Source organism: Peromyscus eremicus, chromosome 8b, assembly GCF_949786415.1.
Source record: "Peromyscus eremicus chromosome 8b, PerEre_H2_v1, whole genome shotgun sequence".
Classification (NCBI taxonomy): Eukaryota; Metazoa; Chordata; class Mammalia; order Rodentia; family Cricetidae; genus Peromyscus; species Peromyscus eremicus.
This window is the reverse complement of record NC_081424.1, coordinates 53,159,608-53,183,684: the sequence shown is the minus strand read 5'-3', so window position 1 is coordinate 53,183,684 and position 24,077 is coordinate 53,159,608. Positions and strand designations below refer to the sequence as shown.

At 48.2% G+C, this 24,077-nt stretch overlaps 1 protein-coding gene across 1 annotated transcript in view; it reads right to left on the bottom strand.

Annotated features, from left to right (window-relative positions):
* Positions 1–376: 376 nt before the first annotated feature.
* Arid1b (AT-rich interaction domain 1B) overlaps positions 377–24,077 on the bottom strand; it is a 379,722-nt gene continuing 356,021 nt past the window's right edge. Inside the window, exons 13-20 of the mRNA XM_059272809.1 lie at positions 22,985–23,189; positions 17,799–17,937; positions 17,389–17,561; positions 12,081–12,231; positions 9,622–9,718; positions 7,125–7,908; positions 4,746–4,876; positions 377–2,588 (exon numbers count right to left, since the gene is read on the bottom strand). Coding sequence (XP_059128792.1) covers positions 861–2,588; positions 4,746–4,876; positions 7,125–7,908; positions 9,622–9,718; positions 12,081–12,231; positions 17,389–17,561; positions 17,799–17,937; positions 22,985–23,189 — 3,408 coding nt within the window. The 3' untranslated portion in view covers positions 377–860. The remainder of the gene's footprint in view (positions 2,589–4,745; positions 4,877–7,124; positions 7,909–9,621; positions 9,719–12,080; positions 12,232–17,388; positions 17,562–17,798; positions 17,938–22,984; positions 23,190–24,077) is intronic.

The following is a 24,077-nucleotide window of genomic DNA, read 5'->3' as shown; positions in this document are numbered from 1 at the left end:
AAAAGAAGAAGAAAAGAAAAAAAATGAGGGTATGTTTAATGTACAACTTCTATATACATCACAGCCCAAAGGCAGTAAAAAAAATATTTAAAAAATGATGGAAGGAATTGTGAAGAACTGTCACGTGGAGGCTGAACCACAGCAGACATGGCGGTCGTGTTGAGGCAGGGGTCCTGTTGCGGATGGCTGTTAGGAGTGCGTTTTCACCCCCAACCGAAAGCGCGGTTTTTCGCTCGTGCCTAATACAACCACTTTCCTGTGGAGAAACCAGTATCACTCATCGTTCTGACTGACTGCCACACCTCCTCCAGCCCCTATACCTGTATTTCTAGAAGTTTCTATTGCACAGAGCTTTGGGTGACGGGATGCAGTTTTGCTTTGTTTTTTTTCCATTCTGTGAAGAATAATATTCACAGGACATCAATTCAAGGATCTATTTTCCTTTCACCTTTTTGCCTCAGTGTGGTGAAATTTTCCTATCTTAGCATCTTTTGTCAAATTTTTTTTTAAAGTCAATTCGCTTCCCCAAAACTGCAATACAACATTAAAAAAAAAAAAAACCAAAAACATTAAAAGGAAATTCATGAAAAAAGAAGTGACCTTTGAATGCACTAGACAGCAACTTTGGTTAAAAAAAAGAAATAGAAAATCCCCAAAGGATGTACTTATACACACAGACAGCAAATATTAATTTTTATAACTGTTCAAATTAATGATTTAATTCCCAATTGGTAAATAGTGGATGGGGCAGAGGAGCAAAGACTTTTCCTTCTTCCTACGCTGGATGAACGAGAACAGAAAACAGCCATTTCTACGTGACCCTCTATCTTCACTCACACATGCGTGTCTCCTCACGTATGTCATGACTGCCCGATCTGAAACAGTACGTCACAGATGACAGATGCCACCAGAGAGTTCAGGACAGCCGATATCGAGATATCCAGCAACCGACCCTCGTGCAAAAGGAATTCTGAGCGGTTTTCGTCCACTCTGGCCATGGCCAGCAAAGCCTTGGCCGCCCTGCACATCATGTCTACACTAGGGGGCTCCAGAGGTGGGGGCTGCATGTGCATGAGGTTATGCTGGCTCTGCTGGTACTGCGCCATCGTGACCCCGTCCTCTAGGAAGCTTATCAAGTTTCCAATGCTTCCTTTCTGGACAGCTATTGCCCTTGCTGCCAGTGTGTCCCCCTGGGCAAGGTTCGATAAAAGCGCCATGGACATTTCTCGACAGACTGGGTTTTTGCGATCCCCAACGTACCTAACTAATGTAGCATAAAATTTCTCCTGACGACTAAATGGAGGTGTGGCCAAGATCAGGTCCACGTTGTTGTCCTGGATACTGAGTTTACAGAGGGTCTCCAGCACAAGTCTCTGTGGTGACAGGACTGAGTTGGGCCCCACGGTGGGAAAGGGGTCCTGTGCCTCTGCCGACGGGCACACCATCCAGTGCAGCAAGCCGTCCAGGATCGGCAAGCAGATGCTCTCCGTGTATGCAGACAAGTCTAGCTGCCCGGAAATGTTGGCCAACGTGACCAATGTGTTATCCCGCAAGACCTCCAGGCAGTCCCACCACCACTCATCTTTGCTGCAGGCCACCCCCTTGTCCTCCTCCTCCTCCTTCTCATAGGTCTGCGGTGCCCGTTTTCTCTCTGGATGCTCATGATGCAGCAGAATCAGCTTTCCCAGGATCAGCACCAGGCCTGGGTGTTTGGACATCTCCGCGTCGTTGCCAGGCACGAAAGACAAGCTCCGCACGATGTTGGACACACAGATGCAGCGCTTGGCCAGTGAGTCCTGCCAGTGTGCGATGGTGCACAGGGGTGTCTCGTCTCGGCTCCTGGGCTCATCCTCCAGGAGCCTGATGTTCCGATGGCTTTTGGCCTGCTGGATTCCAAAGGGAAACTTGCTACTGTCGGTTTGGGGTCCTGGGTTGGCGTCTTCAGGCAGGGCCCCTGGCCGGGCAGATAAGACATCATCGATGGTGGCTATGATGCTTTTCTCTGGCTGCTCCTCAGAATCACCTTTGCCTTCCGGCTCTTTCTTCCTTCCTGTGGAGCTCAGAGGCGGAGGCGGGCGCCTGCGAGGAGGGATCTCCATCTTGCTCTCGAAGTGAGTCTGGATGTGCTCTGTGGTGTCGCCGCCCCCCAGCTGCCAGTGCAGGAGCCCGCTGTTGAACTCCTGCACGCGGCCCAGCTTGTCAGACCGGTCCACCACAAACAGGTTGCTCTTTTTGACAATCTTTATGGGCAGTTTGTCAAACTTACTGGCCTGCTTTGGTGTCTCCTTGGGGTCCAGGGTCGCATCTGGAGCAGCAGGGGCAGCGGAGCTCTTCCCCTCTGACTCCATCTTTTCGCTGTCTTCCTCCTCCTCCTCTTCCTCCTCCTCCTCCTCTTCATCAAGACACTCAGCATCTTCCTCTTCTTTCCCAGATTCGTCTCCTGAGGACTGGCTGTCATCTTTCTTCCCCACATGGTGACCAAGTGCTTTTTGGCTGGGGTCACCCACTTCATATTCCATAAGAATTCCGAAAATGTCAATTAGGCATTTTCGAAAGTACTCTACTAAAAGTTCCAGGAATCCAGACAGCTAGAGAGGAGAAGAAAGAGAGAGAATAGGTAGAGGGTGAGGACATCAGATCTGACTGAAGGGGCAGGAGCCTGAGCCTAGGGCAGCTTTGGGTAACGACGCTCATACTGTTTTAACGTCCTTCTGGTCAGACCCTGAAGGGCACTCCACCCATCGAGTTACCTTCCTGATGATGGACAAGGTCTACACGAGTGTGTCTCTGGTTCTCTGCCAACGGTCACTGCCAGCACCGGCACCAGCTTTCCAGAGCCAGGGCCCCAACATGGGGAGCTCCACCACTCTCTACAGCTTGCATGATTTAGGGATTGTGCATTGTGAGCAGTAGGAGCAAGCGTTTTATAGACTCCTGCACCCAAAGCAAATCCGTTTGCTGTTTATCTGGGAGTCATCTGCTGGGGGTTTTATGGTTATGATTCTCAGGAATTTTATGGTTATTTTTGTCTCAGGTGTCGTAGGTTGCCCTAATTTATGTTCTCTCTCTATCTTTTGGAGGAGATAATTTCAGCAATGTACTAGCTTATGAACACTGAAAATTATCAACAAATCAGTTTAGTCCCCGATAGATGAGTGAGACGACTCCATGAGATGCAACTGGAAATCTCAGTTATTCACGACGCTAAGTGAACGACGAGGGCCACTAGCGGAGGCGCTGTCTGCAGAGAGCTGAGCGCTCCTGCTGCCCCGCTCGCCCCAGCTCAAAGCCTGTCATCTTCAGGCTGCAAACGGCCGCGGGCAACGAGGATCCCGTGTGACCGACGCTATGGAAACCAGCCACCCTTTCACATCTACTCTCTGCTCCTGGAAGGGGCTTGGGACACCTGTCGGGGTGTGGGGACATAAGCTGTACCATGCAGTCACTTCAGTGATCCCGAAGGTATTCCCTGACGTGAAGTCTGGGTGGTTCCCTCCCTTTCACAAGTTTACCTTTTCCCTGGGAAAAAGGCAAGTTAATCAAGCACGTCTAGGTATAAAAATGCACGACCAGCCAGAGTTCACCGGTCACGAGGATGAAGAAGGTTCTAGAAAAGGCTGGACACACTATTTTCTTAAAAACAATCACCTCCAGATCATGCAATATTTATGACATATTAATTTATTCCTCCAACTTAGAATTGTCTCTCAGGCTACACGGAAGCCACAGTGAAAGAAGCAGTGTGGTGGAGAGTTCCGGTCTTATTCACTAGCAGGAAGGGAACGGACAGCCCCGTTTCCTCAGGAGGCTGAGCTGCTCACACCACACAGAGAATAAGCCTCTCCTTTTCGCCCTCTACACCTCTTTAAAGCCCACAGCCCCAGTGACTGGCATCTTTCTCAGGCTTCTTGCTGTCTGTCAGTCATACTCCCAGAAGCTACCTTCCAGCCAACTCTGAACTGAGGCTTCCAGAGCGGGGAAGCAGCAGGATTTCAAACAACTGCTTCAAAACAGCCAAGAAAGGCATAAGTGGGGAGGCCGACCTGGAGGCAGGCGGGGCCAGGAGTCCCTGGTCATTTCAGTCATACGGTGGGGACATAAGAGTCACTGAGCGCCATTCTCTCACATAAGTTACCTATTTTCTACTGGGAAAAAAAAGAAGACCACAGCCTGGGGTGCGTGGTGCACATACACACACAACCCTCACACACGGAAGCAGGAGTCCACTTCAAGATCACATAGTGGGTCCCAGGCCAGGCCACATGAGACCCCGCCTCAAACAAATGACTAAAAAACAATGAAACAAATGAGAAAGGCATTATGTTGCCCTAAAGAGTACGTTCTGTAACTGACATCAATGACAACTTCATTTTATGTTTTGATTATTCCTACTGGTCTGTTCACTCCAAGCAACAATTTCTTTGCTACTATCTTCCACAACACACACACACACACACACACACACACACACACACACCACACACGGGGCCACTTTTTTCTATGAGAAATATGGGAATGTATATATGCATTTTCATACGTATACACATACACCTCAAAGATGGAAATGGATACCAGACTAAGTACTCAGGCAACTATACATTGATTAGTGCTGCTTCCTAATAACTATCGTGATTCCAAGTCTTGGGTGGTCACTGCTCATCACCTCAGGCTCCAGCACGAGCACTGCGCATGACGTAATTTCCAAACATTCTCCCGAGCTGCCAGCTGCACTGTGGCTGCCTCACCTGGGAAAGGTTGAAGGTGGCGACCGTGCTGTCATCATAGAGGAGGATGTTGATGGTGTCCAAGGCCCACGTGCTCTCAGCCAGCAGACCCGACTTAAGGGACATCATCACACGCCACGCCTCGGGAGTAACTAGAAAGGAGAACAGGATGTTAGGAACACTTGCCCCCGAGGAAGAAGGAGAGTGTTGGCTGCAGTACAGATGTAAACGAAGCTCACAGAGTCAGCCATGCACGGCCACCTGACGTTAGCTGGAGATGATAACTCTTAGGCTACTTTGTTCTTCAGGAGGCTTTTTGCTTTGGGCATTAAACAGGAGCCCTGAGTGTTGGGCCCTGCCAGCATGCATGGTCCTCATCATCTTGCATGTTTCTTTTGCCACATGAGAAGAGTCTGAAAGGGGGGTTGGGGATTTAGCTCAGTGGTAGAGCGCTTGCCTAGCAAGCACAAGGCCCTGAGTTCGGTCCTCAGCTCCGGAAAAAAAAAAGAGTCTGAAAGGGCGCACCAGGTTTGCATGTTCGAGCCACCCCAGCACAGCGGCCTTCTGTCACCTCCTTCACTCAAAAGGACCCAAGGTGGCATCTTGGGAAGACTGGCAAGTTTGTGGCATTAGAAGAAAATGAATCCTCAACAGTGTAACCTTAGACAAAGGTCTTGGTTTTCCAGAGCTGTCCTCTCCCCTTCTATGCCCCTCCTTTGGAACATGCTGTAGCCGCACACAGGCACTTGCTTAGTTTTCAGGGTGCGCTGAGCCGAGGGAAGGGAGACTGAAGGATGCACTTTCTGTTCTTCCTACGCCTGCCACAGAAGGGACGGATGAATGACAGCTGTCAGGTGTGCTGAGGAGGGGGCCACACAGGGGCTCCCCATGTCCTGAGTTTGCAGTGGGAGCTCTTCAGGAGGCCTGTAGGGGCCTGGGATGTGACCCCCAAGGTGGGGAGGGAACCTGATCTACCCCACTTGCCACAGCTACATGTGTGTGAGTCGGGGGGCGGGGTGTATGTAGGTGTGTCCACCAAAGACATCCTTAGTGAGATTCTGTTTTACAAGCTTTTAAAGAGGAAAATAAGACTTTTGTCATACAAGGGGTTGGACTTTTGAAAATAAGGAGCATAAATTTCCCTAGGTCGAAGGTAAGCACTGATAGAAACTGAACTCAGAGGTAAAAAACAAAACAAAACAAACCAAACAACCAAAACCAGATACTGGGCTGGAGAGATGGCTCAGCAGTTAAGCTCACTTATTGTTCTTGGAGAGGACCAGGGTTGGGGTCCGGCACCCAGATAGCAGCTCGCAACCATCTGGAATGTCAATTCTTGGGGATTTAATGCCCTCTTCTGGCTTCCATGGGCAATGCATGCATGTAGTGCAGATAAACATGCAGGCAAAGTATCACATAAAAATAAATACAACTTTAAAAAAGTAGGTATATGTATCTATTTAAACATACAATACGCACAAAACATAAATATCTATTTAATTTAACTTCTCTATAACATTGGGCCCAGTAGTTGTACTCCAGCATCTCCCCTACAGCTCCCACATATAAAAGACACCCTATTTTTTCTTACTTTGTACGTGCTTAATGTCCAACAATTGAAAGCATCTTTACTATCATTAATTAAATATCTTTAATTTTCTAATCACTGCAGATGATTTTAAGCCAAGTGATTCCAAAAATCTTTGAAAAAAATGTTTTTCTTACACAACCACGAGCTATTACTTCCCTTGCTGGGTTAAACGAACTTCGGAATAAAGGCAGAAAAGGCTGTGTTTACTCCCAGACACTCCAGACCGCTAATTAGTATTCCCATCATCTCACAGAGGATGGGCGAGCAGCATTAGTATTCAGCTGAGGTTACCCCCTTGGCCTGTATCTGCCAGTGTGGTGTGGATTACGGCAGTTCCATACATCACAGCAGAGAACATTCCACATATCATATCCATCCATCTATATAGCATAGCCTGGTTTCTACCTGTCCCCATGGAAACTCATCCTACATTGTCAGAGTGGCTTGCCTTCAATTCCTCAGCCTCACAGTGGGTCTCTTAAGCATTTGTGGCAGCAATTAAGAGGCCTGGTTAAGGTTAAATCTGAAGGCAACGCACAGCATTTGTGGGTCTGTTCCCCCAGTGCTCCAGTCTCTCACACAAGCACAGTCTCTGCACCTACAAGTGTCATCATTTCCATGCAGGCTCTTCTCGGGCCTGTTTCTTATTCAGATGAGTGGCTTCTAATCAACACTTCCATATGTAAATATCCTGATAATTTGTATTATTAAGGATCTCACCCAACTGAATGGATGGAAATTACATCTAAATTAAAGTTCTAGATTGCGAAAAGCAACCCACTTTCAGAACACCCCTTCCAAACTCTTACCAATGTCTTTTGAGGTGATCTTTCGCCTTTGTTTCAGGACAGGCTGGGATGCTTCCACAGAGCCAGGAGGGAACGTAATCTCCCTTCTGATTGGCGGTGGCTGAGGGGGTGGCCCGGTGACCTGGGATGTGGGGACTGTGGGCATGACCTTCTGCATCTTCATGGCGGGCAGGAAGGGAGACTTGCTTGGAGACATGCGACTCTCCAGGGAGCGCTGGAAGGAGGCAGGGCTGGGCGCCCTGGAGATGTGGTTTGGCAGTGACGGTGGCGTCTGGTAGGATGACTGAGGTGGGCGCGTGATGGGCTGCATGGAGGCCGAAGATGACATGTAAGGCTGGCGCTGGCTGACGTGAGAAGGCCACTGGCTCTCATGGTTGATCCTCTGATCTGGTACCATCATATCATCGGTACGGTTCATGCCTGGGTAAGGCGGCGCCTGTGCAGGGCCGCCTGGGCCTTGCCTGTTCTGGTAGGGATAAGGCATATCGTTGCGTGTTGCCCACATATTCTGCTGAGGCCCCTCGCTGGAGGATGACTGCATGGGGCCACCCATCATCTGAGGTGGGATTCCATGTGGCTGCATCTGGCCTGGGCCCTGCATCCTCTCTCTGTTGTAGGGGTAGGGATACTGGCCCTGGATGGGCCTCCTGTCCGGGCCAGAGTAAGAGCTTCCATACTGGTTGTACACTTCCTGCTGCTGGCTGCCATACTGCATATTGTACATATCCCCTTCATGGCGCTTGGCTGGAGGCCCGTACATGCCATCCATATGGCGTTTGTAATTCTGAAATTCATATACAGACAAATCATACTGATGTACTCTTAGAGGTATAATCATACACACTCAAATTATGCAAAATAGTTATTACTGGGTAGAATGTTCATTTCAAAATGAATATGGGACGCTCCTACATACTGACAACCACTAACAATTTAGGCTTGGATTTCAGTATTGCTACACACTCTGAGGAGGGCTTCCCAAGTCTGCTTCCATATGAAACTTTCTGTGAGAAAAACAAGAACTCCTTTCCTTGGGCTGCAATACAGGGACAGCCCAGCATGGGTGACCACCATAGCAGCTCATGTGGACAGATGGAACTGAGAGGACCCCAGAGGCAAGGTGTTCTGCCTTATAGGAGCATGTTGGAGATACAGGACTACCCTGGGAGGTTCTGGACTAAAGGGACCCCTTAGGCCTCAATAGATACCAATGTCTCTATGCCAGCAGAGTTCCTCAGGCTGGGCCACCACACTTGATGTCCATATCCTGGCTCCTGCCCAGATGCCCGGCTTGTCCAGGTCCAGTTCTCCATGAAACTCATACTGGTCCCTCCACACAACTCCTTCCACTGAACTTAACCCCTAAAGATTCTTTCCCAAGTGCCTACCAGGTGGGCGGGGCTTCCTGATGGGGAGCAGATGTTGAGGGGTAAACTATACTATTTCACTTTACTTCAACAATTGTAGGTATGCTCCAGAAGTAAGTGAGTATTTCAAAAAAATTTATTGAAAAATTCTAAAAAGACAATTCATATACATATTTATTTTTTTTCTTTTTCTTTTTTTTTTTCTTTCTTCCTTTTTTTCCCCCAGAGATCCCAGGTCAAAAAGGTAGCTCAGCAACAACTGGATCCAAGTGGCTGAGGCCACGTCAGGAGTTCCATCCTCAGGGTCACTGTGACTTCTGCATGACTCAGCTGGGAGCCAGCATGAACTATCTTATTACACAAAGTATGTCATTACTTGTTATTTTAAAGAGAAAAAATTTAGTGAGTACACTTTGGGGGGTAGTGGGCAATGCAGTCACTGGAGTAGTACCCACCAAAATACAATATCTCATTTTAAAAGAGCCAGCTTTTGGTCTTGGTCTACAACAGTCTGAGTTTCTTCTATTGTAAGTATGGTACATTTCTGTTTTACAGTGGATTTACTAAATAGCATACAGCTGCCCCTGGGTATCTACAGAGATTAGTTCCAGGACCCCTGCAGGTCACATCCATGGACATTCAAGTCCCTTGGAGAAAAACCGCTCAAGTTTTCAATACCATCTACACACACTCTTTGTCATTTTGGTTATTTCTAGAGTACTCAGATTCATAATACAATGTAAGTGAAAGCTACATACACACACACACACACACACACACACACACACACACACACACACATAGCTGTGCCCTACTTATTTAGAAAATGATGATGGAGGAAATGTATGCGCATGTTCTGTACACTTGTCTTTGGACCTGTGGTTGGTTCAGTTCATGGCTCAGAACCTGTGGGCATGGGGGTGACCACAGAAGTGTCCAGCATGCTGTATGTATTCCAGAATACTACATGTCAAGGGCTGTTTTCAATTTTCTGAGTTCAAAATCCCAGGAGTACTTTCTAGTTAAGCCACCCTGACTACTCAGTAAAGTGTATGACTTCAGTTAGCCTTCCCCAAATCTTCATAAGACAAATAAAGGGAAAACAGACCCACACCCATTGGCCAACTCACCGGCTGCTGTGGGTACAGGCCAGGCTGGTGTCCTCCATACGGTGGCTGTCCTGTGGGAGGACCTTGGCCTGGATACTGCTGCCCGTAAGCCTCATGCCTAGAGCAAGGTATTCAAAGAAAACTTAGTTTACACGGGACTTGAGGCAAACAGACACGAACAGCCCATTTCTAGAAACTCTACCCGATGGCCCTGCCTTCTCTCCACACACCACTTTCAACAGCACAGGAGGCCACAGCTGAGTCCCGGCCTCTCGCAGGGACGGTAACACCCATCTCGGAGCGGAGCCAAACTCCCAGCTCAGGAGTTGCTAATAGTGTCAGAGGGAATGCCGGTTGGACGGGCAGGCCTTGTGTGTACTTGTCCTGGCTGGGGCCTCTTCCTTTGAGGTGGAAGCTCCACCCATCCCTGAAGTGCTGCATGGTGTTGTCATGGGAGCGAGAAGCAAGAAGAAACTGAGGTTCAGCAGCAGCAGCAGCATTTCTAGAAGCATCAGAGCATGGAGATGCTTCTATCCTCTACTCCCTCACTGAGGACAGACATGTTTTGGACTTTAAGGCTAGAGTTAGGAAGTGAATCCCCAGATGCTAACCCCAGCAGAGGAGTGGTCAAAATTCTAAGTTCCTAGTTACAAAGGGTATGGAAAAGGACTCTAACGACAACTATAACGAACTTCTATCAAATCGCTGCACAGAAATAAACAGCATTCACTTTCAACTGCTCTCACATTTAGAAATTGTAAATGCCATAAAATTAACATCTTCAAGGGGAACAGATCTGGAGTTTTGACAATAAACTGGTTTAATTTAGAAATACTGGATCTTGTAGGAGGGGAGAGTAACTGGATTGGATGTATTATTAATCTGATCAAGAAATGAAAAATAAGAAAAAATTAGAGTATCACATGCAAATAGCCAGGGGAAGACTCTAGAAGGAAGTTTAGCGAGAAGAACTATAACCAACAAGAATAAAACTTAAGATGGGCAGGTAACATTTTTCAGATTGCCAACAACGAGGTGAAAGGCTCTGATGTGGCCTAGTCAAAGCCAGGCACTGGGAGGAAATAGGAGGGAAAGCTTACTGGAGACTGTCCTTGTACATCTGTCTAATCTCATTGGGGAAAAAAAAATCAGTAGCTCTTACCGGGTCCTAAAACCAAACCCAACCAAACTCTTATCCCATGCACTAGGGATCCACAATGGCTAAATGTAAGCCTCATTCCATGCACTAGGCACCGGTGATAGCTCCCTGAGCAGAGGGTACCAATAGACATCCATCACACGTGGGCAGGGTATGAGGAAAAATCAAACTGCAGAACACCGAGAAGACCTGCCACCTGGTTACCAGTGGCTCTGCACTTAAAAGCCAGGCTCCCAGAAGAGCCCGGAGACACCTTTCCGGTGATTCTCACACCCACTCCTTGGTATAAGTCTTCTCCACTCGTCACTCCTCCTTCGGCTCTAGCAGCGTGCTGGTGAGAGCCTAGGTGTGGTCTGTCACCCTGCGCAGACACCAACCATACCAGGATCATGGAGGAAGGGACTCAAATCAGTTCTGTCCTTCACCAGCACACCACAGCCACAGACAGACAAGGCCCTTTTCCTCTTGGGTGCTTCGTGCTTTTTCCTCATAAACCACAAGTACAAACCACATACTGAAAGCCTGCTTGAAGCATCTCTCATGAGGGAAGCAGAGAATACACCATACAAGAGCGGCCTTTGGTGTCAGCCAGGGGCACAGGTGAGGGATCTCTTCATGAAGGAAGCCCATCGCTGTCACCACTGAAGGATGAGGCTTCTGATGGCCTTCCCATGACATCTCACTGTCCTCCTAAGTACAGTCAGTGTAAGAGTGATCCTGTGGCCTGACCTGCCATGTGGGTGTCAAAATGGCTTCCCTGGAGAGGCTCTTGTGTCCCTGAATGGTGGGGTTTCCCAGAGATGTCTGTTAAGAGCAAAATACACCCTTGGTCCAGAACTCAGAAAGCCCGAGAGCCAAGTGTGATATCCTAGATATCCACAAGGAAGCATGGGGAGGAGGGCCTGGTACTGAAAAGCCCAGGAAGCTGGCAGTGTTCACAGGTACCACATCTAGGCTGTCTCACTGTGGTAACAACAGCTGCCTCAGAGGGATGCTGGTGCTTGGGGGCGTGGTGCAGTGTGCTGTGGTTCCTGAGTTCTGAGGGAAGAGTGGCCTGTCCCAGGCATGTCAGGACACCTGAATCTGAGGTATGCTGCAGACACCTGCTTATAAATAACAGCCCCTGAGTGTCTGAGACAAGTTCTTCATGTCCGGCTGAGGCCACCCACTCAAAGTAGCCACTGGACACTACGTGGTCATCGGTGGCACAAAAAAGGTTACACACTGTGCTGTCACGGGAGGCTCAGCCACCAGGGCTCACATGTGCGTTCCCGGAAGGCAGTTTCTGGTACACTGTCGCATCTTCATCAAAAGCACTCACCTCCGGTCATAACTGGCTCCATAGGGATACTGCTGCCGCTGCCCCATGCCCAGATTGGACATGGCGCCCGAGGGACTCTGGTTGTACATGTCCTGCATGCCGCTGTTGGGCACCTGTCCTTGTGCCATAAAGGGCTCGCTACTTCCAGGCACTGTGACAGTTCAAATAAAAAGCACAGAATTAAGCATTTTCTGAAAGTCAAAGGGCCTACACATCCCTTCTAGTAATTTCTGTGGTCCCTGTATGTGTATGACACACCACAATCCAAATGAAAGGGTATGAAGTCTGCCCAAAGGAACAGAATCTTGAGATGGCCTCAAAGACACCTGCATCCCTGCTGCTTGCTTAGCATGAGCCTCTGATCTTGACCTGGGCAGGACCCAGGAACAGTCTGGGCTGTGGCTCCTTGATTACAGTATGTTCCCTGGCAAGAGAAATTCACAGATGTAGTGATGGTTACAGCTGACTGTGCGTTCACCCAAAGGGAGCATGCAAGCAACCCTTCAAATCTGGGGCTGAAGGATAAAGATGGAGCCTGAGAATCTCCTGCTGGCCTTGTCATAGAAAGAGACCCATTCTGAAGGGTGCACGGAGGATACCCAACAATATGATGGCCACTTTGGCCCCATAACCATAAGAGACTAAGGAATAAATCCTGGCAACGACTTGAATGAACCTGAGGGAACCAGAAGCTCAGTCCTGGCTGACACCTTGGTGCTGTGTGAGACTCAGCGGAGGGCCAAGCCTCTGCTGTCAGGCGTAGTCTCTGGCTGCCTGTCATGTAGCATTGTGGAAGCTGCTAATGTTCATGTTAATTACTGTCTCTAGAACGCGGTGATACCGGCTCATGAAGGAGTTGTAAATAAGACATGAAATATATGTTTAAATTAGTTCCCACCCCTATAAGGAAAAGCCAGAAAACCTTGACATATATATTCACAACGGCTCAAGGGGCTGGAGACATGGCTCAGTCGTTAGGAACACTTGCTGAACCTGACTTCAGTTCCCAGCATCCACAGCGACTGGTGTTTCACTACAGCCTGTAACTCTGTGGGGATCTGAGGCCCCCTTCTGGCCTTTGGAGGCACCTGCATTCATGTGAGCATACATACACAGAGACGTATATATGTACATCAAAAAAACCAAAAACCAAAAAACAAAAAACCCAAAAACCAGAAGAGCAGCTGAAGATGGGATGAGCCGTGACGTGTTCACATCAAAAAGCAGACCATCAATGAGGGTGCATATGCAAATGACATCTGCTCAGAGCCGAAGAAAACTGTATAAAGTCCAGACACTGGCCTGCAAGTATATTAAACTTTTTTTTTTTTGTTTTTTTTTTTGTTTTTTTTTGTTTTTCAAGACAGGGTTTCTCTGTGTAGCTTTGCGCCTTTCCTGGGACTCACTTGGTAGCCCAGGCTGGCCTCGAACTCACAGAGATCCGCCTGGCTCTGCCTCCCGAGTGCTGGGATTAAAGGCGTGCGCCACCACCGCCTGGCTGCAAGTATATTAAACATTTTAACGTTGAGTTGCTCCATGGCTCCTACTTGTCTTCATTCTATGACAGCTACTTCTTTGTGAGGCAAAACTGACTGAAGTTTTCTAAGTCAACGCTGTCACATGTGGACCAGACACAGGGCTGAGGCCAATGGAGAAATATCCCAATTGCCACCTTCTCTCTGAGCTCACATCAACTTGTGGTAGAACTAGTTTTGAGATTACTTTCCATTTTGTAGATGGAAAGACAGAGATAGACAGAAGTCAAGTGTCATAATTAAAGTTAAGTAGTTTAATTCTTTAATACACAAAGAGGTCTTTAAAAAAATCTACAAAAAAAGATAGTAAGTCAAAAACAAGAAAAACCCGTTCACATGGAAAAGAAACTAAATGGTCACCTGTGGCCTCACTGAACACTACAGAAATGTAAGTCACAATCTGAGTGGCAGATGTTACGGTGGCTGGTAAGAATCGGCTTACTAAGCAGGGCCCCACACCTGCACACTCCGGCCAGCGCATGTAAGTAACTGCTTCAACTTCTGCATGTACCAGCTGTGGGCAGCCACCCCTACCACACACAGAAGCACATCCATGTGTATCCACAGCCCGTGTAGGCCCCTCCCATGATGACACCGGGCCGGGCTGCATGGCTAGTTCTGACCAACAGGCTCAGGAAGATGGATGCAAGCAAACACTTGCATGAGCTTGCAAAACGGCTTGTTATCTTGGATCTTCTTCTTGGACCTCACCTTCCATGGTAAGGCTACCCTAGAATCTACAAAGAGAGGCCCCAGACACTAGCTGGGTTCCTAGTAAAGGCTCTGCCGACCTCAGCTGTGCCCCTGATGACACAGCCCTGAGAAATGGTGAAGTTCCCCTGGCAGAAGTCAGTGAGGTTGGGGCAGTCCGCTACCCCATGAAAGATGACCAAGGCACTTCATTCCTATTCTTTGACTCAATAACTCCTCTAGCAACTCATCTTATGGAAACACTGCTACAATCACAGAAACAGTTTATTTCAAAAATCACCAGTATTCTGTATGAGCAAAATGGGAGGAAATGGCCCATCCAGGGCTAAGCACCAGAGTCTAGTTAAAGACTAAACACAGCTATGTGTGTAGATTCAACAGATACTCAAGTACACTGGGTACCATGGTCAGAGCTTCAGAGAGAGAAAGGAACAAGTAGGCTGGAGGCAGGTGGTGAGCAGGCAAGGCTGGATCCACAGGGTTAGGGTTCTCAGACCAGGCTGACTCTGCCCACCACAGGCCAACCACAGCGACATCACCAACAGTGGTTTCACTGACCAAATTGGTCTGAGTTGCAGAATAAGGCAAACTGAAGAATAGAAAATTTTATTTACAACACATCAGAGCTGGAAGAAAAGGTTTTCTGTGGACTGTTTCTCCTTTATTTTGGTAATAAATGCTCCAATGCTATGAGGCAGTAGGTGAGCTGAAATATACAAGAATTGTGCTATTTGTCTATGACCGACATGAAGACACATTGTCTCTCTATCAGCACAGCTCTCCACCTGCTCCCCTAACTGCCCACATCCATTCTGTGCTGTGTGCGTACACACCGGTGCACACGGGGAAGCCACGTGGTGTTGTCTGCCTCTGTGCTCCATCTTATTCTTCAGAGGAGGTCTTTCTTATTGAATCTGGGGCTCACAAACCTGGCTAGACAGGGTGTCCAGCAATGTCTGGGGATCCTCCCGCCTCTACCCCAGGGCGCTGGAGCTGTGGGTATATCCACCACATCCAGCTTTTATGTGCACACTGGAGATCCAATTTCAGGTCCTCCTGCTTGTGCAGAAAGCTCCTTCCTATAATAGAGACTGTAGGTATGAAGGAAGGAGGGGACCCTGCAGTTGTCATATGGCAGGGCACAGATCTGGCATTCAGGAGATTCTGAGGTCCCATCTCAAACACTACTGATTAATTTTCCATGTTACTGTTATATTTTCAGAGTCTAAAGGTGGGCTACGGACCCAGAAGCACTCTCACACCACTAACTTCACCCCAGCTACTTCTAACAGGCTTTTGGCTCTCAAGGTTACTGCACTTATCATATGTTCTGCAAACCTTTACTCAGAAGTAGCCTCAAGACTCATGAAAGGAAAAATTACAGTTTATCTTGCTTTACATAACTGCTACTTGAAATATGCTTGAAATATTGTAAATCTCATTTGCTTACTAGTATACACTCAATGCTAAAAAACTTGAGATTCTTCTGTTATATTTTTATAGTCCATAATATTCATCAAAGCAAGCTGGGGATTTATGCACCTCTCCACTTATGGGTATCATGAAACTCACAGCTGGGGTGGTGGCACATGTCTTTAATTCAAGCACTTGGGGAGGCAGAGGCAGGTGGATCTCTGTGAGTTTGAGGCCAGTCTGGTCTATATAGTGTTCCAGGTCAGCCAGGGGTACACAGTGAGACTCTATCTCAAAAAGAAAAAAAAAAAAAAAAAAAAAAAAAAAAACCTCATGTATCCCAACATCTAAGTATGACACAGTTACTATTCTTTACCAGATCCCAGAATAACGACTGCCACAAAAACATCTTCACAATTTCTTCAGTATTTAAAAAAATCCTCATAGGGTTTAATTTGACAGGACCTAACTGCATTTGGGTGAATGCCAAAAAGCAAACTACCAGGTTCCTACCTGATGCTGGCATGCACCACCTTGGCCTGGACTCCTTGGGGCTGGCCGGTGTTAAGATCCAACCCTGGTGTTTCTGGTGTCCCTGACACTCCTGCACTTCCTGAGCTCACAGGTCCCACTGCTGCGGATACACACTCAAGAGCATCCTCAGCCTAGCTCCAGACACACAGCCTGCGAACTGCCCCTCCACAGCTGCTCAAGACACTGAGTTTCTTTCCTGCTCCACTGGCCCTTCTCCAACCAGTCAGAGTCCCCCCCACCCCCCCTCACTCATTCACCACCCCTCAAAGCCGCAGAGGGCTTTTCTCCACTGCTTGATTCTGACTCCTACCTGCCATCTCTGGCTCAACTGTCCCCCAATGCCCCATGGGTTTCTTTTTATTTCTTTCAAAGCATGCCTGGAGACCACCAGTTACTCTCATACTTACTTAAAAAAAAAAATTGAATCATGCCATTTCCCCTAGTAACATCTCTCAGCTGGTGAAAACCTCAAACTCAGGAATGTGCCAGTCAGTTGAAGGGCCCTGGCCCCTGGCAGCTGAGGCCTTCAGCCTGTGTGCCCTTTCTTAAACAGGCCCAGTGACCTCCTGCTGAGGTCTCAGTGGAGAGCTGACACCCCACGTCTTTCCGGGTGACACCAATCTGAGGACCTTTGCTTTCCTCCAATGCATTCCTACAGCACCACTGCCATTTCCATGCCTTTCTGCACACTGGCTGTCTTCCGTCAGTCATGGCCTCTGGTTTTGCTCCCTCCTACGTCTGTTAAGTCCTTGAAGAACTACGTAAGAATCTCTACTGAGCACCCAGCACAAGTTAACACAGTGCTGATGATGCTGGACAACAGCCACTTCCTGATCACAGGTGTCCATCATTCTTCTGCTGGCTTCCTGTGCACAGACTTAATCCTTAAGCACACCTGGAGCAGGCTCTACTGTTTCCGTCATTTCTAGATGAGGCAAGTGAGACACACAGAGGCTATGTTTTCCTACGGCTAGAGCTTAAGCAGGGAAATGAGGCTGATTTGCTGAACGGCAGGTGCTCAGAACTGTCCCAAATGAATGGGTGAACAGTTGTGAGGTGGTGGAGAGAAGAAAGCCTTCTGGACCATGCCCACGCAGAAACTCCGTTCTACCTACCTTTTCTCATTCCACTGAAGGGGTCCTTGTTGGGCTCATAGGGCATCCGGCCCATCATGTCTGGCATGCTCATGCCTTGCTGGTACGGTGCATTTGGAGTCATAGAGTTCCGTTTGGGGTAGGATGAATCGCCCACATCTGAGAATGGGTCGTGCACACTGATTGTACTGCTTCTGAAAGAGACAGAAGATGAAAAATGAATGACACTGCTGCACTATCTATACACACTGAGCTCAAGAAATAAACCACTCCAAACTGGTAAATGCAAAACCACCGCAAATAAATTACATGCTAAACTAGTAGCAAAAAACATTTAAGATCTAATCAGGGAAGAACATTTTTCTTCTAATAAGTTTGCTCTAAAAACAAAGCAAAGCTTGACTCCACATCTCAGAGTCCTCGGAACATACCTTCCACTTTGCATGGGGGTCATCTGTCCATGAGGGGTAGACGCTGGGGTCGGTGGCTTCAGGTCCCCGGGAACTTCTGTCATTGAATTGCTGCCGGTTGACTGTGGAGTCTGTGGGCCTTGTAAGGATCCTGAGTTAGCTAGTGGTCAGGGAAACAGGAAGGAGGAGCCGGGGTTATTGAGGGAGGTAACTGCTGACAGCCACGTATATGAGAGAATTAAAAGTAAGACTTTACCGGAAACAGCAATAGTGTAGTAAAATCAGTCACTAAAACATAGTGTTTAGAAAGGGACAGAGCGAGAGAGGGAGGGGCGTGGGAGGGAGAGAGAGCACGTGAGCATTCGTACACTAAGGATGGAAGACGGCCTCACACGTGAGGCAAATGCTGTACCCTGAGTTCTAACCTCATCACCCAGTAAAGGAGTATTTTTGAATAAACGATTTAGAAACATACTTCATTTGTGAGCCATAAAATATAGTTATATGTTTGACTGGGTAATTGCTTCCTGGGGTATTTATCCCAGGGAAAAAGAGTCTAAGGAAAAAGAAGGCTTTAGGCAGAAAATTGTTTAACTCAGCGTTGTTGGAGATACTCTAAATGTAAATAAAGAAGAAATGGGATGAGAATTTTGGCACATCAGTTGGATGGTCTGTAATGCTGCGCTTCAGAACATGGGTTCTTCAGCAGCGGGGAATGTCTGCCGCTGGAAAGTGGTTCTGTAGGTTAACAAGGCACCTTACATTATTTTAATATCTTTTCAACAATTGGACATCTATGCTCTATCATTAAAAACACTATCATTTGAACTGTAACTCAGATTTGTTATTACAAATATACATCATGCCAGCTTGTAGCTCTTCCACACTGCTGCCGGAATTCTGAGACGGCTTCAACTACAATTACTTCCGAATAACAGTGCTCAGAAGTGAGTCCCTTTCAAAACTCAAGCGGGATTATTAATTAACCTTGCCTTACACAAATATTTCAAGAGCTCCTACCTCATCATCTATCACAGTCTTTAGTATGCTAGATGTTCAATAGATAGACATTGGTTCAATGCATCGATTAGGCAGGAACGGACTGGGTGAAGCTGTGCCTGATGCACTTGGGCTCCTTTGGACAGGTGGACACAGAGTAGCAAACTGAAGGGCCACACAACCCCACCCTTAAGGGGTCTGCACAACTACCTGAGACCATGAGCACTGCAGACTGCCAGTGTATGGGAAACAACACTTGCTCTCCTGTGGAGGGGGGTTCGAGCCTCGCTCCAGTCCTTGTTTTACTTCAGACGGTCAACAAGTCCCAAGTCATTACTTAATGAAGAGGTCAGAAGTGGGAAAGGTGGGCATCACTTATGTATGCAAGAGACACAGAAAAAAAAAAAAACCGCTCACGCGACCTCTCCATGATATGGTTAAAGTTGTTTTGTAGATATGAGCGAGAGAACAGACAGAGGTATCTGGAAGAGCAGAGGTGGAAGTAGACTGGACATGACCAGCACATTGGATATGGCCAAAAATATCTGTGAAAGGGGAGAATAGCAGGGGATAGAGAATAGAGAGCATAGTGAGAACATGGGGGGGGTACTTTATAAAGAGAACAAGAGGGACCCTAGGAGGCAGCGTGGGAGCATGGACTTTGAAATGTCTAACAGGTATTTGTGATACTCAGGGAGCTGGGGGCCCCTCATGTGCTCTGATGAGCAACAATAGGCAGCCATTTGTCCTTTCCGTCAGAGGTACCGGAAATGACTCCTTTTGGCAGATGGGGACCAGTTTCACAAGTTCCGGAGGAATGTGGCTTTTATCTAACCACCTGAAGTCCTATGGTCCAGCTTGAGCTCACTTCTGGATATATGGACTGCCTTTTGGAGTTTCCTTCGGACTTGACAGCTTGTTCTTAACAAGGGTGTTCTTAGAAACAAGTGTTGTCTGTCAGGTGGGGGCTGCCCACCCGTGGCCTGTGTATGTGGCCTGTGTATACCCACTGTGTATGTGGAGCTCAAGAAGACTTAGGGATGGCGTCACCTCACGGAGGTAGAAAAGCTAACTAACAAACCCTGGAAACTTGTACTCAGAAGGCAGTCTGCCCTGAGTGAGCAAGGAGCCTTCACAAACACCGACAGTCTACCAACCCTGTCAATGCCCAGAACTGCAGAGAAAGGATCTGTTTTGGGTCACTTTCCTTGGAAATAAGGCTCACAGCCTGCTGTGATGTTAGAATGACCCTTATTTACAGAGTATTCACATTCATAGCTAATAAAACAATGGAAAAATTTTCTTGCCAGTGTTTTTCCTTTCCTTTCAGGAAAAAAAAAAAAAGAATACTCCCTCTTACAACTCCATTAGCAGAGGAGGCTGGCTGGCTCTCTAGGATATCCCTACCTTTTGCCAGAAGCTACAAATGTATACTCTAAAGTAAACAATGGAAAGGTTACTGAAGGTTAAGTACATTCACACACTTCAGAGGGGGAACTGCCAGGCTCCTGGCTGGGAAGATAATTTACACAGCATGAACCTGGTGCCCCAGTTCTGGTGGGAGGGGTGTGGGGAACAGTGTGAGGAGAACAGCTGATGTGTCCCAGGTCTAGGGACTAGAGGTCACCCAGAGGGCACCTTTGTTACTGCGGCCCCTTTCTCATTTATCTTCCTCTGAGGATTCCCTAGTTGGAACCATGACAGATTTTGTGACATCACTTGTCAGCTAATAATAGAAATGCAGTCAGCCACCTGCCAGCCAAGACGGATCGGTTTTGGTTACAAACTTACTATCTGAATGGCGCCCGCTTCCTTGTCTCTGCCTGCCCCACTCCTCAGCTCCATTTCCCCAAGTCCTGGGACCACGTGCTGTTGACTAAACTCCACCAACCTGGGGAAGTTCAGGGTAAGGATCCCACCGGCACCTTAGAGAGCTGACTGGATGCCAAGGCCCCGGCGGAGTTCCCGGGTGCATCTGTCTGTCTGCAGGATGCAGCTGCAGGGGTGAAGGCGACGAGCCTCTGAGGCTCGACTGACCCGACTTTAGATTAATAAAGCCGCAGCCAATCAAAACTGGCCAGACTCAAACTTTGGAATCCTCTGAGAACACAGACACGTGATTTAGGAACTCTTGACTGGGTGAAGGCTGGGAGAACAAACTAGAATAGCCATTAGAAATCTTTTGGTTGGGTTTGCCTGGATGTGCTGGCACAGAAGTTTTAGCTGAAGACTAGCTTTAAAAACCACATGTTAAAGGAGATCAAGAAAACATCTCGGCACAGCAGGAACAGTGTTCTTCAACCGTCTCCACAAGGGTCTTGGAGCTAGGGAGGCCATGCATGCAGAACTGTCACACAAAGCTGGCTATGGGCTACAGGGATCCTGGTGATGACCGCCCTCCGGACGGGTGGGCTGTGCGCTCTGGAGCACAGCGCATGCGTTCTCAGGGATGGACACCGACTTCACAGGCAATACCAGGAAGCCTTGCCTCTAATCTCCCCACACCACAGCAGGACCTTGCCTCCATCTGGACCAAGAAGTGCATGGGCAACCATGCTCCTTTGTGCGGTTAAAACGATGCTGCTGCCATAAAAGCAGTGGTTCTGAACCGGGGAAAGCAAAGTGCCGGCTGTTCAGGGAACAGGCCTCCACTTTCTGCCGGATCTGTCCCTCGGCAGGGCTTCCTGGACTGAGGCTGAGGCATGCTGGGAGAGCTATTCTCCACACACAAGTGTGGGCCATTCAGGGACACAAGTTCTTTCCTGACAAATAAAACGCATCTTTAGATCTTTGCAGACATTACTGCTCTGGACCCTGCACCCCACTGGGGTTTTATTTTGGAAAAACAGTTTCAGAGCTGTTCATGGGCAGTCTCTTTCATTCCGTGAACTGAATGTAACGCTGCGTGGTTTTTAAAATTAGATTATCCAGTGCTCAGGTACGCCCTGAATGGCGAGAGTTCGGGATCATAAAGGGTGAGGCTGGAGGGGAGGGTTTTTCCAACTGGCAGACCTCCTCTAGGGATGGTCAGAGCAGAGCATGGCTGGCTGTATTTATCTGAGACCTCTTGGCTGCCAAGAGGAGCAGCAGCTTTGCAAGGCTGACAGGGGCCAGAGAATCAGGAGAAGTGAACAGCATTCTTCCTCTGGCTTCTAGATGTAAACACCAGGCCTATCTCAAAGGCACTTCCATCTAGGCTGAGGTATCTGGTGGGTTCAGTGAACACCACATGGCTAAACATCTCAAACAGGCCTCTTGCACCCTCACTGTGTGGCTTTGGGGTCTAAGACTTCATCTGCCTTTACTCTCCCAGGGACATTTAAATTGCTCCTGCATCCAGGGCTGATGCAAAGATAAAATGACAAGTATACAGAAGTTGCTTGGCACACTGTACATGCTCAGGAAACATGGGCTAGCTTCAGAACCGGCCATGTGATGGGTCAGTGCGCAGTCTCTACCTTGAATGGCAACTGCAATAATGCCACCAAGCGCTGAAGGGTAACTAGGCTTAAATGTGATCCTGTGATGACCAGTGACTAGAAACCAGGAATAGTGGGATTTTCCTGAGTGAGGCTGCCGCTCACAACAAAGCAGGAGGCCAGTGTCTTCCTGGCTCTAACAAGGGAGTTACCAGCTCACAGTGTCTGGTAATTTCACACTTGACAGCTAATGGGGGACAAAGGCCAGATGGAGAGCTGAAAAGTGGGACCCATTTCCAACAGCATAGGTGGAGGGGCAAGAAGGAGCGGCCTCATGACGGCACGTACGGGCCTTTTCTACGGCACTGGAGGGATTCCCTTCAGGTGAGAACTTGCTGGACAGGAAACAGCAGAAACTAAGCCCAATCTCGTATTTTTAAAAAGTACAAACTGGAGTGACCCAGACAGGAGAGGTAGTGCGAGCCAGCAATTGGCCTGAAGGGGGCAGCACTGGGGCTGTGAAACACTGGAATGTCATGTGGGCGTTTACTCTGGAGGTAGATGGACTGTTTTTAAATCCTTGTATTAGAAACAAAGGTGTATGGCTCAGGATTCTAAAGTCCACTCTCATGAGATGAGGAAAGGCAAGGAGTGCTGCCTTCTAAGTTTGACATGAGGGGCGTCATCCACATCTCTCTTCTCGGAAGCACTGCTGAGGAGGTTCGGTCACTCTCCCAGGTCTGGAGTCTGGCTCGGCCAGCTGCCCTGAAATGTAGCACTGTCACTTACCAGGAGATGGCGGCTGCAGCTTGGGCTGTTTCTTTGCATCCCCGGTGCTGAAGACTTCTGGCGGGGGCTCCTCCCCACGCTCAATTTTGCACTCAAAGGCGAACAGGTACTGAATATACTGCTTCTTCAGGGAGCTGGCCGCGCTGCTTGAAGTGCCAACATTTAGGTTGGTTGCCAGCTCGCGCCACTTCTTGTTTTTATTAACCTAGCAAAAAAACCGGGCAGGATCACTGGTTTGCAGCAGAGTGGCTTGTTTAAAGCCAGGAGACAAACACGCACTTAATGTCCTGGCTTACTTTTTTCATTTGCCTCTTTTAACCAACGCTCATCACTCCCACTCAGCAGCACACAGACAGCATTACAGTTATAAAACCATTAAGGAACCTGCTGCTGGCTACATAAAAGCCCACTTGCTGGGGTCTTCTGCCTGCTCTGTCTCCCAGAGACTTGTATAAGAGTTTTGGATTCCTGAGCCCCAGGATGAATAGAGACCCCCGCCCCCACCACACACGCACCTATCCCCACCTAATCTCTAAGAGGGCACCTACCACTAACATAATAACAGCACTGTACTTACATGAAAATATAATGTTCCAACAGCCACCAGAGTGTGCTCCTGTGACCCTGCCTGCATGCTTCCATTAAGCTTTCACCCACTGGGGCTCCTTGTGGGATGGACACAGGGAGTGTCCACAGCAGCATTACTGCTCCCCAGCTGGAGTGTTGGCCAGCAGCTTAGTGTCTGGGGCACAGGCTGTGTGTATCCTACAGGGCTTCCTACCGGAGGGTGAAGACATCAGTACTCCAAGAGAGGGTGAGGGAGTGACTGTGCATGTGTGTGTGTGTGTGTGTGTGTGTGTGTGTGTGTGTGTGAGAGAGAGAGAGAGAGAGAGAGAGAGAGAGAGAGAGAGAGAGAGATAGAGAGAGAGAGAGAGAGAGAGAGAGGGAGAGAGAGACAGACAGACAAAGAGAGAGAGAGAGAGACATACATACAGAGAGAGAGAGAGAGAGAGAGAGAGAGAGAGAGAGAGAGAGAGAGAGAGAGAGAGAGAGAGAGATGGGACATTGTTTCGACTTTTTCACTCCTACCCAG